General features: G+C 37.1%; 1 protein-coding gene across 2 annotated transcripts; it reads left to right on the top strand.

Moving 5' to 3' along the window:
- Nucleotides 1-3,411: 3,411 nt before the first annotated feature.
- Nucleotides 3,412-11,336, top strand: LOC116287917 (uncharacterized). 2 transcript variants are annotated; one of them, XM_089025429.1, is made up of 3 exons: nucleotides 3,412-3,505; nucleotides 5,792-6,072; nucleotides 8,894-11,336. In XM_089025429.1, exon 3 carries the CDS (start codon nucleotides 9,010-9,012, stop codon nucleotides 10,507-10,509), a length of 1,500 nt encoding a protein of 499 aa, XP_088881555.1. In that variant the 5' UTR covers nucleotides 3,412-3,505; nucleotides 5,792-6,072; nucleotides 8,894-9,009; the 3' UTR covers nucleotides 10,510-11,336. The 2 variants fall into 2 exon arrangements, with proteins under 2 accessions (XP_088881555.1, XP_088881556.1); XM_089025430.1 differs by lacking the exon at nucleotides 5,792-6,072 and having other exon boundaries at nucleotides 3,413-3,505.
- The last annotated feature ends 4,345 nt before the right edge of the window (nucleotides 11,337-15,681 follow it).

Below are 15,681 nucleotides of genomic sequence, written 5' to 3'. Positions count from 1 at the left end.
CACAGTTTACTTCGTGTAGTGAATACAGTGTACATCGATATTAATAGAAGACTTCGAAATCCGTGGAGAGTCAGGAACCGGATCAGACAGACCCGGCCGAACAATCTTTGTATTCACGATAGGGTATTGATGGTATTTATATGGCTTAGACAATATCCTACACTGGAAGTTCTTGCAGCACGTTTTGGTGTGTGGCCGTCGTGTGTTTCGGACAACATTTATCTCATTCTGCCAATCTTACATGAACATTATTTTAACCGCTACGTATCCTGGCCAAGTGAAAGGGAGTGGAACGTACACCGCAACAGGCATCAACAAGTCCCTAACGCAATTGGAGCCATAGATACTTTTGCTGTACAAATAAGTAGACCACAAGGACCACATCAGCGACTTTATTACAGACGTGATCGTGGTTTTCACTTCCTCAAAAGTCATGTTATTGTTGACAATGATGGATATATTCGTTTTAGTCGTCATGGTTTCTTGGGTCATTCAACAGATGCCGACACATATAGACGACTACCCCAAATTGGACATAATCTTCAACTCAACATGCCGCCAAATACTTTCCTTCTGGCCGAAGGTGGCTACCCTTCAAGATATCCTCTCATCACACCTTTCCGTAGGATAAGGGGGCGTTACAACGCTTTGCAAGCACAAGCAAGCCGTGACCACAGACGCATCAGAGTACATGTAGAGCACCGTATAGGAGATGTCCGCATCTACCGTAGTGTACCTGGACGTCACGGGCAATTTCGTCAGAGGAGATACCTCAGTCCTTTGGTCACTGACGTCGTTATCGCATTTACAAATAGAAGAAGGCACCTTATTGCACGCATGAGAGAAATGCTCATAGACTCACTGTAAGGACACGTCATATGCATGACCGGAGATGACTATCATTAAACGGCCCGTGAAAAAAAAAAGTACGAGTCTAGTTGAAGTGTAATAATTACACTCTATCAACTGTTGAGTTAAAGCGCATGCACTAAATCCGTGATACAAATAGTAATAAACGAGTAATAAACGAGGCTTATTTGCATGCTGTTCAATTCTCATTTAATTTCATGGTTTATTCCATTCTTTGTACAAATTGGATGTTTTACTTTATACGTGAATTAAATGAACAATCTAAGAGTCATATTCAAGTTTGAATCAGAATTTTTCTCAATTGTCTAATTGAATGAATCAAGATGGAAATAAAACAGATTTCACGGGTTGATGATACCACCCTATCATATAATTCTCTATGGACGCACCTATCTCTTTCCCTCGACAATAGACTAACTAAAATGATGATAATAATCGTTTATTAACAAAAACTATTTAAGTGACACAAAGTAAGCTCGCTTTTAGTACTAGATTTTTGTATGACATGTTTGATTACAAGGTATCAAACCAACAAAAACCAAAAACATAGCATTATTGACCCATTTATCTCTGAATTTAATTGGCACTTGACTTCGAGCTGCTGGAACTCATGTCCATCCCTTGCGCCTGTGCGCTCTTTAGGAGGTATTTCATATGAAGCTTTGCGGCCTTCAAACCTACGTACATAAGTTCATCGGCTTTCTTGGTTAAGGTTTTGGCCTTTTCACCTTTCTTCAATCTTTTAGCTGGTTTTTTGCCCTTCTTCTTTTTCTTTTCGTCTGCTTTCTTAGTCATTATATGCATCTCGGCATCATCTAGTGTGTCGGTACTTTCTGCTCTATCTCCTGATTCTGATGATTGACCAAATATTTCATCGTCACACGAGAGAGTATTGTAACTTGTTCCAGGTTGATGCAGCTGATCTGCCGCTTCGCTATCACACCTCGATGAGTTACATAGAGGGTCGTCTTTGTCCTGTGCTTGAACATTCTTCATTCTCACGATTATATCTTCGGCAGTCATGTTGTTCATGCTTTTGGCGTTTCGTTCCTCTCGTTCGCGTATTTCTGGTGCATCTCTTACTTTTCTACCAATGTTTGACAGACGGTTTCTGATAGACTTGACAGCATCTTTGTTGTCGATGTTTTTAAACGCAGTTGCATACTTCTGTTTGACATCTTCAGATTTAACAATTCCTTGTGCTTTACAAAGAAGCCTAAAATCTTTCTCCAATCATTCCCAATTGCCGCAATAGCCTGTCGATATAAGATTCTTTCCTCATCTGATATGGCGTCTTTTCTAGCATGTGCTCCATTTCCACTGCAGCTTTGAGTTCTTAGTTCTATAATGAAAGAAAAAGAAAATTCGCGGTAAATCATTTATTTTTTTTTACTAGAAACGTTATCATAACTAACAATTTACTCAAATATTTAGGTGACTTTCCATCTATGGTAGATTTTTCCACATTCATTTTACACTTGAGTAGAGCAAACGACTAATGTTGCCTGAACGTTTTGAACTTGGCGCGTGTCTAGTCTGTACTGAATATGCTAAACTCTGTCAGCTCTGGTTCGCACGGAGAAATGTACTCATAATTAGCGTAACTATAGAAACATATCATTAGCATATAAAAAACAGACCCATGTGTTTTAAACTGTGAAATACAGAAGATTTAGAAAAACTCTATTGCAATTTTCCCTAAGCCTGATATCGTGTTGAGTTATCTGTAGTTATCTTTCATTTGACAAGTAAAACCAACCAAAAAAGCGAAAAAATGTCGAACACAGAGAACTTTGTCAGAACGATTTTTCAAGAACAAAACTAGTCCTGTGGGGTGGCTGGTGGTGAGTCGTGTACACGTTACAAAATCCTGTGCGGGAGGGTAGTAAGGACGAAATTCGTTCTCGCCCGAGTCCTACGCAAGTAGTAATGATGAAAAGGTAAATTATACACCGTGAAAAGATGAAAAAACTTACTGTCGTTTCGGACGCTAGTCCTTCGTCCGACGAAGGACTAGCATCCGAAACGACAGTAAGTTTTTTCATCTTTTCACGATGTATAATTTACCTTTTCATCATTACTGTTTCATTAGAAACACCGACGCAGCTCACACTAGTTTTTAGCTAGTTATATCTTTTTCCTACGCAAGTAGTAGCTTTGACATAAAATGGCAGAAAATTTTCCTGCAAGCGAAAAATTTTCTGCACAAAAATTTCACTCATAGAAATCTTGTAGGAAGAGCCAAAAGAGTTTTAAATAAATGAATCCCCCATCGTAGGGATCATTTTGATCAAGTTTTTTGTGGAGTTCGAGGTTTAAAAGACGATGAAATCGTGGTTTAAAGTGAGTTGTTTGTTCAAATATGGCGACTGAAGTTTCCTCCCTTGTCAGAGTATATACATCAGATCGACAGTGATCTACACCGATAATTCACCGATAACCGTGTGGGAGCGCAGCGGCCGAGCGAGAGACTGTGGAAAAGTCTATTCAAAATTTTGCGTGGGCTCGCTGTGTTCCGTCCAGTCTCTCTCTGTATTTCAATCCTACAGTCATTTGCCTAGTTGTAGTTGAACGTTGAAATTTCGTTGATTTTCCACCCAAGATCAGGCTGTCTTCTCGTCAACTGGTACGTTAGGTAAGTCAGTATTGATGTGTTGTGGTGTAATGGCTGATTGGAACAGAGTTTCGAGATTAAAAGTGACTGGACATATGCTTTAGCTAACTAAACTCTAAATGTTTTATATCTTTGAGGTCGTTTTCGTTACGTTGATAAGCTTAAAAATTACGATTCGATTTAAATCTTAGTTATAAGTATATCTAAGTTAAGATCTTAAAATTAGCTCAATTGATATTATTTTCGGTCGTCCAAGTCAAGTCTGGAGCTCCCTTTCCTACCCTCAGCTGGTAATCTCAGCTGGTATTATGTAACATCTTGAGACAAGGCAGTTCAAACCAAGGGAGCACGGCAGACATAAATTTGTTGATTGGTCTTCCTGTGGTACATAATTTAATTGATTGGTCTTCCTGTGGTATGGACGCGCATGCGGTTTCTTAAAAATCTGGTTCTCAGCCAATCAGCAACAGGGAATTACCAATGCATTTTGTAGCATGCTCATCATGGTGTTTTTGGCCAGCTGTTTATCGTGAAAGCCTTGCATTAGCATAAATTAGCAATTAAAACAGCCTGGAAGATAATTTATTTCAAACATTTGCATACCGGAAACCAAAATGCCGTCACTTTGTTTCTTAATTTTGTTGCATAATTTTTTTCTTTTAATTATGCTTTGTCTGGGTTAGTCAAACAGAGGCTTTTTCTTCAGTTAGTATTGGATGTAGTGTGTTTTATATTATATGAAATACAGGCCTTCAAAACTTTTTTTATTGGAGGAAATTATAAAAGAGTAGAGAAAGAAAGGCAATCACTTTGCATTCATTTTTTGGCATTGCTACCGAAAAATTCCAAACACAAAATAATTATTGCCTTCAAAGCAATAAAGAGGCCGTAAAAAGGATTTCCGTGTGTTGGTTACTAGTGATAAAATTTTCATCGTCTTGTCAGTCGTAAAACTTGATTTCATCCTAGCGTAAAAGACAACAGCAAGCCTTTATCTTTTGGCGAATAAAGATTACTACAATTACAATTATATAAGTAGATTTTAATACATGTACAAACGATATTTGTCTGGCAATTATTAACAGTCTTACTTTAAAGCTATAAAGGCAAAGAACAGAATGCAAATACAAAAAAAAAACAATAACAACCACAACAACAATGAAGCACTATAAGTACGAGATCAATCAATCGATAATTTAAATTATTCTGCTTCCAAGAATTTAAATAATTGCATATTTAAACCAAATAGTTTTTGAAAATTGTATCCAGAACTTCGAGTAACTTATCCTTCTGCTGTGATGAAATTTTGAAGCTACAGTATTATCAGCTCGAAAGATCGCTAATCAATCTCACTTTCAAGTCCCAAAGTTCGTACCAAGATGTGAACTTGCAGCAAATTTATAATCACTCGAGTACAAAATCAAAGATGACGGCATAGATAAGATGCCCTGCTCATTGGCCAAGCTGACCTGAACGCATACATTAGCAATAATTTGGCAACCCAAGTGGCCCTGGCAACCTGACGTAGCATTGTTGAAAAGTTTGAAAAAGTTGCATTTCCCGTCAATATTATATATGCCGCCATCTCTGATATTTACTTGAGCCCACGCTATTTTTCGCGGATAACCGTATTCGTCAGCATACGTCATTACCACAGGAAGACCAATCAACAAATTTACGCAAAAGATCATGGTCGTCGGAGGGGGCCAAATCAATACAAATTCACTGAAAATTGTTCTAAAACCTGTATCAATCCTCGAAGAGAAGTAGAATAGCCAGCAAACTCTCAGAATATTTTTTAGTACATATTAACACATATTATATCTGAAAACCAGGCCATTGTAGATTAAACTGTTTAGCTAGGAGCAAATTTTGTTGGATTTTCTATTGGATTTGGCGATTCTATCCCCCACATAAACAAGCAGTGACGTCATAGTGAAATAGGGCAATTCCATTTGGGCTTTCTGTGTCATTGAAAGACCCAAGGGACAACTTCTCTCCATATAAATAGGGCCTTAGGAAAGTTATAAATCTCAACCATAATTCTTTTAGAGAAAATGTTTTTTATCAAAAGGGCAGTACTTTATACTAAAAAGGTGAAAAGGAAAATGCAAATGAGCAGTAAAAAAATTTTTTTTCTAGATAAATAAGCCTAAAGGCATGGCAGCCATTTTGGTGTGCTAAACATTTTTAAATGTCCAATACATCAAAATGGCCGCCATGCCTTTATGATATTGTATATTTTAATATACAATATTATAAAGGCATGCGGCCATTTTGATATAAGCTTTGTCTGTTGTTTCACAGAGTGGAACAATCACAAAAAAGCAAGGCTCCAAACTAGTGAAAGCCCAAAGATTAAATTGGAACCTGGAAGTTGAATTGTGAGGAGGGAGAAAAAGAGGAGAACCTGTAGAAAAATCCTCAAAACACAGGAAAGAACCAGCACACAATTCTACTCACATACTACATGTACACCGACAACAGCCAGTCACATTGATGAAAGGCAGCCCATGCCACCTGTGCTTCCCTACTTTGGACTCTCACCTCTTGAGTCTTGGAATTTATTTTCAGACCCAGCATTAAATGTGAGTAGCCTTTCTTAGGTTTCTCATGATTCAATCTGGGGTTTTCTCTGAGATGACCAAAAATTTCAAGTTGTTTTTCAAGGCTTTTAATACTCCCATTTCGAGTTCACCTTTGCTCAGCCTTAGCCTTGATTGTGTACAAATGTGTTCTTTTGTTTTATTAAGGTCCATTGTATAGTAAGAAATGTACGCACTAAGGAACGATACGAGTTGATTAAAATGCCACGGGTTTTGGTTGAATAACTGAATATTACAACGCACAACCAAGTCCAAGACTGAGCAAAGAGAATTCGAAACTGGAGTATTAAAGGGGGACTAGCACTAAAATCTTTGGAAATTTAATTCGGCTGAAACGTCAATGGAATAATCTTTAAGGGTTTAATAATCACTGGTTAAAGTTTTTTCTTTATACTCCAATGGGAAGTATTATATTTTTATGAATTTTCATAGGTGTCTGCCACGTCATTCACTCAACAGTAAAGATTGCTCCATACATTTCTTTGTAAATAACTTAATGTTTTACTTTAATTCTATTAAGCCCAAAGGTCCTCTTAGGGACTTAACATACATAACTTGTGGTTAAAATCATTTAATGGTATCTTTTCTTCAATACTGAGTATAAAACTAGAAAATATTTTAGTTACAAAATGCAAAGAAATCTATGGAGTAGTGTTGAGTGTATGACTTCACTATAAAAAATTTGCAAAAATATAATACTTCCCATCCGAATATCAAAAAAAACCAGTGATTGTTAGACCTTTAAGGCTCTTTCCAGTAGAAGTTTCGGCTGAATTTAAAAATTTGGACGATTTTCATGTTATTCCCCCTTTAAGGACAAATAACTTACAAATTATGCAAATAACAATAAACAAATGAATAATGAGCATAAGCATAAAAATTGACCAGTTAGTGTGGAACCAGATCTTGTAACCACAAAATTTTAATTTTAATTAAGCATTTATTTAAAGTGCTCATAAGCCTTTACACAATATTTTCAGAATTGATTCTTTAAATAGTGAATAGTTGATTTTGAAAATAATTCGCCATTTGAATGTCGGGTCTTACGAAGATACGAAGGTTTATATTTCCAATATGTTAATGACTATGACGTAACATAAGGGATTTGAGTTATTTTGTGGCAACTTTTAATATTGAACGCTGGACATTTTTTGAAAACAAATTTGTAAGAACCTTTACGTGAGTCACGAGTAAAAGGGTGATGCTTTTAAGGTACTGTAATCCAGAACGAGTGCAGTGTTGTATATTAAATGATCCCTTATGTTACGTCATAGTCATTAACATATTGGGAATAAAAACCTTCGTATCTCAAAGACCCGACATTCAAATGACGAAATATTTTCACAATCAACTATCCACTATCTAAAGAATCAATTCTGAAAATATTGTGCAAAGGCTTATAAGCACTTTAACAATGTAGTTAAAAGTGTATGATAATGAATCCATTTTGTCAATATAAATTATTCCAAGCCACTAACAACAAAATTTTCTATTTGATAATACTACCAAAGCAATTATTTTATATTTTCATTGCGGTAAAAATATGGTTCATATATAAACATAAAAACTCATAAAAAACCAAAACATCCTTACGTAAAAAGCGTAAGTAAGCTTACTTTTTGCTCACCCCATTTTGACCAGTTTTCAAGTCTGTTTTTAGCTTATAGTCTTGATTTGTCCTAATATATAAAAAAATTTGGGGTTCCATTAAAGACATCAAAGGTAAATTTCTCTAAACCTGATATTGTACTGGAATATCTGTGGTTCTCTCTCGTTTTTCATTAAGTAAAAGAGATTCAAAGCCTAAAACTGTCAGCCTTGGAAAATTCTGTCGAAAAAAATCTTACAAGAACAAAACTAGCCCCTGGGGGTGGTGGTGAGTTGTGTACAAAATTCCGAAGTGGGAGAGTATACTCGCTCAAAGAAAACGATGTAGTGCATTTCAATTCAATTTTTGTGCATGGTTTTTATCATGGGAGACATTATCTTCATCTCGAATAAAAAATATTGAAGACTTTTTCCCAGATTTTATTTTTACCTTTCAGATTCAATCAAATCGGGCTCCCTGTGACTTGCATATCGGAAGCTCCACTTTTAGGCAGTGCCTAAATATATATTATGTATTACCTAAAAGTCTAAGGGACACTTGTTATGATTTGGGGTAACTTTATGTCAAGAGGAATTGTTCTGTTTACTCATTAAGCTTGGGCATATGGTCCCATTTTAAAGCATGTCATGTCATGTGTCAGTAAGTACACTCACCTTTCTGGTTTCTCGTTTGGTTCCAGGACTTGGCATAGCATGTGAATAGAAATTAGAATTGATTTGGAGGTTTTTCGCAGTTTTTCAAGCTCCCTCTGCAAAACCAACATGCACAGTAACCTCTAACTCCATTTTTGAGTAACCATACCCTGACTTAGATCAGCCCAGTAGTACACTCACCTCTCACCTTTGGGACTTGGGCTCGACTTGGGTTCAAATTAAGCGTGCACTGACTTAGATCCACCCAGAGGTTGTTTAAGAGTTTGACATGTGAGTTAGCCGTGCCCTGACTTACACAAGGGCGGATCCAGGGGGAGGGTCAGGGGGGTCACAACCCCCCTGTCATTCCTGAGGTCAAATGGGCTTCCTGTGGTAAAAATGCGACTGGGATTCCTTTGCGAACAAAATTTACCCCTAAGACCCTTCCTTCAAAAAACCCTGGATCCGCCCTTGTTACATCAGCCCAGATGTTGTTTCAGGGTACCAATAAATTTTCAAGTATTTTTGTTTTCTTTGTAAGAAAAATATTTTAACATTGCAGCATTCTTGGGAATGAATTGACTGGTGATCGGATGTTGGTGTCTGCAACGCATGACAGATTTGAAGATTGAAATTTTGACACAATTGAAGATTTATAAGATGATCAAGAAATAACTAATGGAGATGGAAAAAAATACAAGCATTTCATTAAAGGATACGATAGGAAATAAAGGAAATAAAGATAATGGTTTGGGGGAAGACAAAACGAATAGAAACAATTCACCTGAAAGTAGAGTCCTAATAAAAGAAGAACCAAAAGAAGTTTTCTCTGAGCAGGCAAATAATGGTAGTGAGATTGATTTTAGTATGAATTTTGCGCTCAATAATCATTCAGAAGACTCTGAGTTGATATTGAATGTGATGCATGTAGACAGCAGTGACCTGCAAGTGATTGAAGACCTTGATACAGAAAATGTTACAAGAAATGATTACCGCCAAAAAAATGCAGAAATACCTCAAAATGCTAGCAACGAAGCTAAAATAGCTGAGCAGCAAGTCGTAAACAAAAACTTCATCTGTAACTTGTGCAATTTGCACGTGGAATCGGATGCGTTCTATGATCATCTTAAAACACATTGCAGTGAAAAGTCTTGCGTGTGTCCACTTTGTCAAAAGACGTTTAAAACGAAAAGGTCTCTCCTCAAACACGTTCAAAATCATGTGAAAAATTATAAGTTTGCAGTCAATGCCACTAACGAGTCAGAAAGTGATAGCAATGAAATAGAAGAGGATGAAGAATTTATCCTTGCCGGTTTGAAGTCAACGGACAGAAGGCAATGTAGGTACTGCAACAAGGTATTTAGACGCAGGGGCCACCTTGAGTGTCATGAACGTATCCATACAGGTGATAAACCATACAAGTGTATACACTGTGATAAAGCATTTGCAAGAAAGGATGGACTTCGCTTGCATGAACATGTCCATTCAGGTGTCAGACCATACAAATGCAAACAATGTGACAAAGCATTTCCAAGACAAAGTTCACTAACGGAACATGAACGTATTCATACAGGGTTAAGGACGTATAAATGTAAACAGTGTAACAAGGCATTTTTAACTGATTCCCATATGCGAATACATGAACGTACACATACCGGGGGAAAACCTTACAACTGTGCACGATGCAACATGTCATTTGCACGAAAAACTGATTTAAAGAGACATGAAGTTAGTCACACAGGAGCCAAACCATACAGATGTATCTACTGTGATAAATGTTTTACTCGACAAAATGATGTAAAGAGACATGAGCTGATTCATACAGGTGCCGATAAACCATACAAGTGTGATGACTGCGGCAATGCATTTACAGATGATGCTAACCTCAAGAGCCATGAATGTGGTGCTACAACTATCAAACCCCACAGTTGTAAACACTGTAATAGGGGATTTACACGGCGTAGTGATCTAAAAAGACATGAACAGACTCATGCGGGGATCAAACCGTTCAAATGCAAGTACTGTGATAAGGCATTCACTCGGCAAAATGATGTAAAAAGACATGAAATTATCCATTCAGGGTTTAAACCTTACAAATGTAAGTACTGTGACAAGGCCTACACTCGACGTAGCTATGTCATGGAACATGAAAGTGTTCACACAGAAGTCGACTCATGAAAAACATTATTCGCGATATTATTCGGAATATCATCGGTATTCGGGTTATATTCGTGAAGCCTTCAGTGTACGTGATGTCATAATTATTCATAATTTCGCCAGTATTTTAGGTGCCATCAGTATTCGTGATGTCATCAGTATTTATGATGTCATCAGTGTTCATGATGTCGCATATTTGTAATCATCAATTTTCGATCCCTGCCGTCAAAGCCCCCCTTTAATCTCTCCACTGAGTGAGAGAAAAAAGGAAAACTTCGCAGAAGTTGTGTAGTGTTTTATTTAAGCAAGTAAGGCGGTTACTAAGGGACTACCTCTTAACTAAACCCAATCCTAGCTTATCCACTTTTATTAACGGTTGAGTTGTTTCTACCAATTAAGAAATGTTTTACAGCTACATCCCTAGATAAAAGTTCTTTGTAGACTCTATTATTGCACAAATGAAGGCAAGTGAATCATTCTACCATAATACGTGGGTATTTTGACAAAAAAAACAAAAGTTTTTCCAGTAAGCTTGGTCGAGTGGTCAAAGCGTCCGTCTCACGATCCGGTTCGAGTCCCGCTGTGTAGCTGAGACTCTATCTGTCCTGATTTCTGATTCAAATTCAGTTTCTCGACCATGCTTGTTAAAAGCCAGGCGCGTAGCGGGGGGAGGGGGCCTGGGCCCCCCAATAATTTCACAAGTTTTTTTTTTTAAAGTAAACGTCCAGCTAAATTTCAAACACTATTATCTTAAAATTGATAGAGGCGACTCATTTTTCCAAAAAAAGTTCACATAGTTGGCATTTTTGTAAATGTTGAAAACTCAAAACAAGACATGCGGAAAAGTACATACTTGAAAGAAACCATTCAAATGCTTCACATAATTTGCATTTAGGCCCTGGCTAAACGAGGAAACATGTTTCCCACGCGCATGTTCCCCGATGATTCCAAGTTTAGCCTTGTGCGAAACATTGCTGCGTGCAACAAATTTTGCTTCCAAGACGCAAAAATGTTTCTGCTGTGCGGCAGAAACATTTCATGCTTCCAAGACGCATGAAAACAATGTTTCCCAATGTTTAGACACGAAAGTCGATATTCTAAAAGTTCGTTAATTAGCCACGCTAGGTCTATCTTGAAAGTGCGCATGCGCTAACCGATATTGAGCAAACATGTTTCCCGATGTTTCCTGACAGTTTTGCCACCTTTGGGAAAATTTAAGGAAACATGTTTCCTCGTTTAGCCAGGGCCTTGGAAATTCTTGTCTGAACATTTTCGATTTCATTCTCGGCTTCTTTTATTAAATCAACTCAGACTTAATTAAAGGTAACTCGTTCTTTTTATTCAAAGTCAGCTGCGTGCTTCATATACATATGTTGAATTTCTATTTTTTGCTTGTACATACACTGACGTGATATTATTGAATAGATGTTCGATGTTGAAGGTCTTTTGCCCATAAAATAAAGAATTTTAATTATTAATTATGTTGTTTTGTAAATTTGATAAAAGTTGATACCGTCATATGGGGCGTGGCAAAACGAGCCCCCCAAATACTCTTACCCCTGCTACGGGCCTGAAAGCCAACTGGTTTGCCTACTTGCCAGTTGGTATTCTTAACACAATTTGTTTCTTTGATTATTTCTTCATTTCAGTTTATCAATTTGTAAACTACCAGTAAGCTAAGTGTACTTTCCACGTTAAATAAATAAGGTTAATTCAGCGGTTTAAAATTGTGACTTTTATAGACTACAGCGCATGCTCTTCCTGAAAATTTTATCTTGTCATTTCAGACAGACTTGTGCAAACTGTAATATTTTCCTCGGAAACGACGAATTTAAGTGAAGGACATAAATAATCGAATAAATATTATGTATGGTCGATTTGAGTTGTATTTTGAATGAGTGAATAAAGGAAAGAAAAACGCGAATCAAAGACAGGTTTTGCCTTTCGAAAATTCATGTATTTTGGTATTTGAAGCCAGGGAAATTATTTGAATTATTTTGTTCTGGTTCAGGGGCGTAACCAGGGGTGCACATGCCATGGAAACGGATGTCTAAAACTAACAGCCATCTTGAGAAATGCTATGACATTCTAAGTATTTGCAGGAAAAAAGGAAGAGAACTAAAATAGGGGAAAGGGGATGGGTTGCTATAGAATGATGCGAAAAATTCTGTGAAAACAAAAAAAAAACAAATAGATTCTTAAGACATAGAAGCCGTAATGTAGAAGGCTTCTTATCAGTTTCTCGCTTCAAACTGAAGAACAGGGGTAAGTAAGCGTAGATTTAATATTCAAGAAAGTGAGAAATTTTCATCCGTTTTGAAACACTGCCAAAAATTTTGAAAATAAATCACCATTTAATGTTTGAATTTGCAAAAAAGAAGGGCTTTGTTGATTCCCACGTACTCATCTTAAAACGCTTAGATGCGACAGTCACTGATGACTGCCACCTGAACAAGGTCCATTATGTTTCGTTTGATTTTGATTTTTCGTTACAAATTAAAGATTAAATTAGAAATGTATGAACGAATTATATAATCCAGTGAAAGGTTTTCGCTTTTTCCGTAGTGAACGACATCTTCACTTTGACTATATTATCATTTATTATAATTCATACATTAGAATTTCCCTCTTCCCAGCATTATTTCTTGAAACATTTAATTTTAATTATATTAAATATAAAAGTTAAGTAGTATTTTCTAAAGACAATGTGGGATATCCAAGATGTAACTAGTGTTTTGTATACACCTATTTCTAAAAACGTTGATAGGAGATCTGAAATCAAAAGTTCGCAAATTCCCCTCAAGTTTCCTTCCTTTTATTCCTCAGCAAGTTGTGGCTTCACTTTGGGTCGTCAATAAGTTAAGGTGATAACATTAGGTAAATTTGTTGATAAACGAACCTCGAAACTAGCAGGAATCGAACCCAAGGCCTTTAGCTTACCTACACCACACTTTATACCACTTCATACTTCATTTATTGTATACAGCCAACTCCCTTTACCGCGGACACCCTCGGGACCGCCACTTCATGTCCGTAATAGCGAGCGTCCGCAATAGCGAAAGTTATTTACAGTCATTTCTTTGTTAGTATTTTTGTCGGGGATTTTTCTCCTGTCCGTAATAACAAGGTGTCCGTAATATCGAGGTGCCCGCAAAGCGAGAGTTGACTGTACTATGCCAGCGGTGTGCCGTAGTATTTTTTTCTTGTTTGTTTGTTGGTTTTCATTGCGTGTTCGATTTGTCAGAGCTTATTCAAAATGCCTATATCTAACGCGTGAGATATAACGAGAACCAAAAAGGAAAGCCACATTTGTGAACAATATAAAGGGATTTATCGCTTGAACGTAAGATTATTTTCTTTCAAATATATATATGCGATGTGCATGAGAAAATACTGTACGACACGTAAGCTTACCTTTCGTCATGTTGTGCAGTGATTTTCGATTTATAATAGCGATCACTCATGCTTATGTTAAGGGATGGACCGCTCTCGGTAGAGCTACTCGGGATCTTTATTCCACTTTCTCTTCACTCTATACTCTATCTCTACTCTTCTGACTTAAACTAATTACATGAGCTCTATTTATAATAACTTCATGACAGGTGTCATTCTACAATCAGTATAATATTATCGCTGTGCCTTGATTGGCTAATGGAAATAGTAAATTCCTGAGTGTGATATCTTATTAAGAATAATACGAGTGAAAATCATAGAACTAAACATAACTTAAACCAAGGATAATATGTGAATATATGGTAAATGTATAGAAAGGTGTACAAGGAATATATATATATCATAAGATTTAAAAGAATAGTGGTAAAATAACTAAGCAAAGGGGTAAAGAGTGTTTAGGGTGTAACCATAGGTGTACATGCTAATGGGAGGAGCTAAGTGGTTTACTTGTAAATTCAAAGCATACCATCATCTAAACTCGTGCGTGATGGCAGCCTTACTGAAATCTTATATCGATATTTTCAATAACTAATTGATCGTTCTTTATCTTGTTTTCATACGATAAGAAATAGTAATTAGAAAACTGATGTCTAGCTAGTCTGTAAAAACATTAATTTTCTCCCTCATAACACTTATTTGCTAGTTATATCTTAACTAAGATATAACGCGCGCTCTGTATGGAGCACTCTCGTGACGTCAATTTGGTGAAATTCGGTGACTGTGAAAATTGCAAGCAAAAATTGGTGGTGGAGTTCTCATTGATTTGAATGCTTCAATTCTCTTCAGATCAGCAGTGATGAACTCACAACAGCTTCCAATCAAAAGACCGCCTACTCACCTCCTGTTATCTTCCTCCTGATCTGATACAAATTGGATAGACAAATTCAATTCCTTTCTTGATCACGTATGTGGCCGCTACAAGAAGTTGTTGATGTCTGGAGATTTCAATTTTCCAAATAGATCTTTGGGATACTGCAACAATGCCAAATGAAGTGCCCTTCATCGAAAGTCTAAATGACCACTTCTTGGCTCAGATCAACAAAACCACTACTCGTGGCACGGTTGGCGTGCGCTGCTAATGCGCCGCCTCTCACCAATGCGGCCCCGAGTTCGAGTCCTGCCGATCTCGATGTCGAATGTGAGTAGAGTGTTTGTTGGTTCTCTCCGGTTTTCCTCCCTCCTCAAAATCAACTCCTAAATTCTAATCGATCTTTGGCTTTCCCCGAGGTTGGCCCCCATATGGTATGTGTTGGGATTGTCCCCACGCTGGATTATTGTGGAATTGATTGTTTTTGTTATTATTATTTTTATTAATGTAGTTTTTAACATTCTGAACACTGTATCCCAGAGTACCAGATCAAGTCAGGTCGTAACAGAGGGGAATAGATGCTGACGCTATTTACAGAGAAGATGTCATCTCCTCAACGACCTCAGGACTTCATATCAAAGCTCCATCGAAACTCAGAGACATTGTTACTGCTACAGACAAGCCGGATTTTAAATAAGCATTGCTGCGATGCAGCCCTTTAAATTATAAACTCTGTCATTATGGTGTCGAGCATGCTCATATATACTTCGAGCGGACTGGCATCGCTGGAAAAAACAACACTGTCTGAGAAACGGTATCCGAATCAACTCCCATAGGATCCAACCTGAAAGGATGTATACTTATAGCGTTGTATGGTCAAGTAATGAAATAAAAAACATCAAAACCCGCAACATTCCTGGGCTGCTCACGAT

This window comes from Actinia tenebrosa, unplaced genomic scaffold, assembly GCF_029948245.1.
Source record: "Actinia tenebrosa isolate PJP-AT-01 unplaced genomic scaffold, QUT_ActTen_1.0 utg2509__unscaffolded, whole genome shotgun sequence".
In the NCBI taxonomy this organism is placed as follows: domain Eukaryota; kingdom Metazoa; phylum Cnidaria; class Anthozoa; order Actiniaria; family Actiniidae; genus Actinia; species Actinia tenebrosa.
The sequence above is the reverse complement of the archived record's forward strand: the minus strand, read 5'-3'. Positions and strand labels throughout refer to the sequence as shown.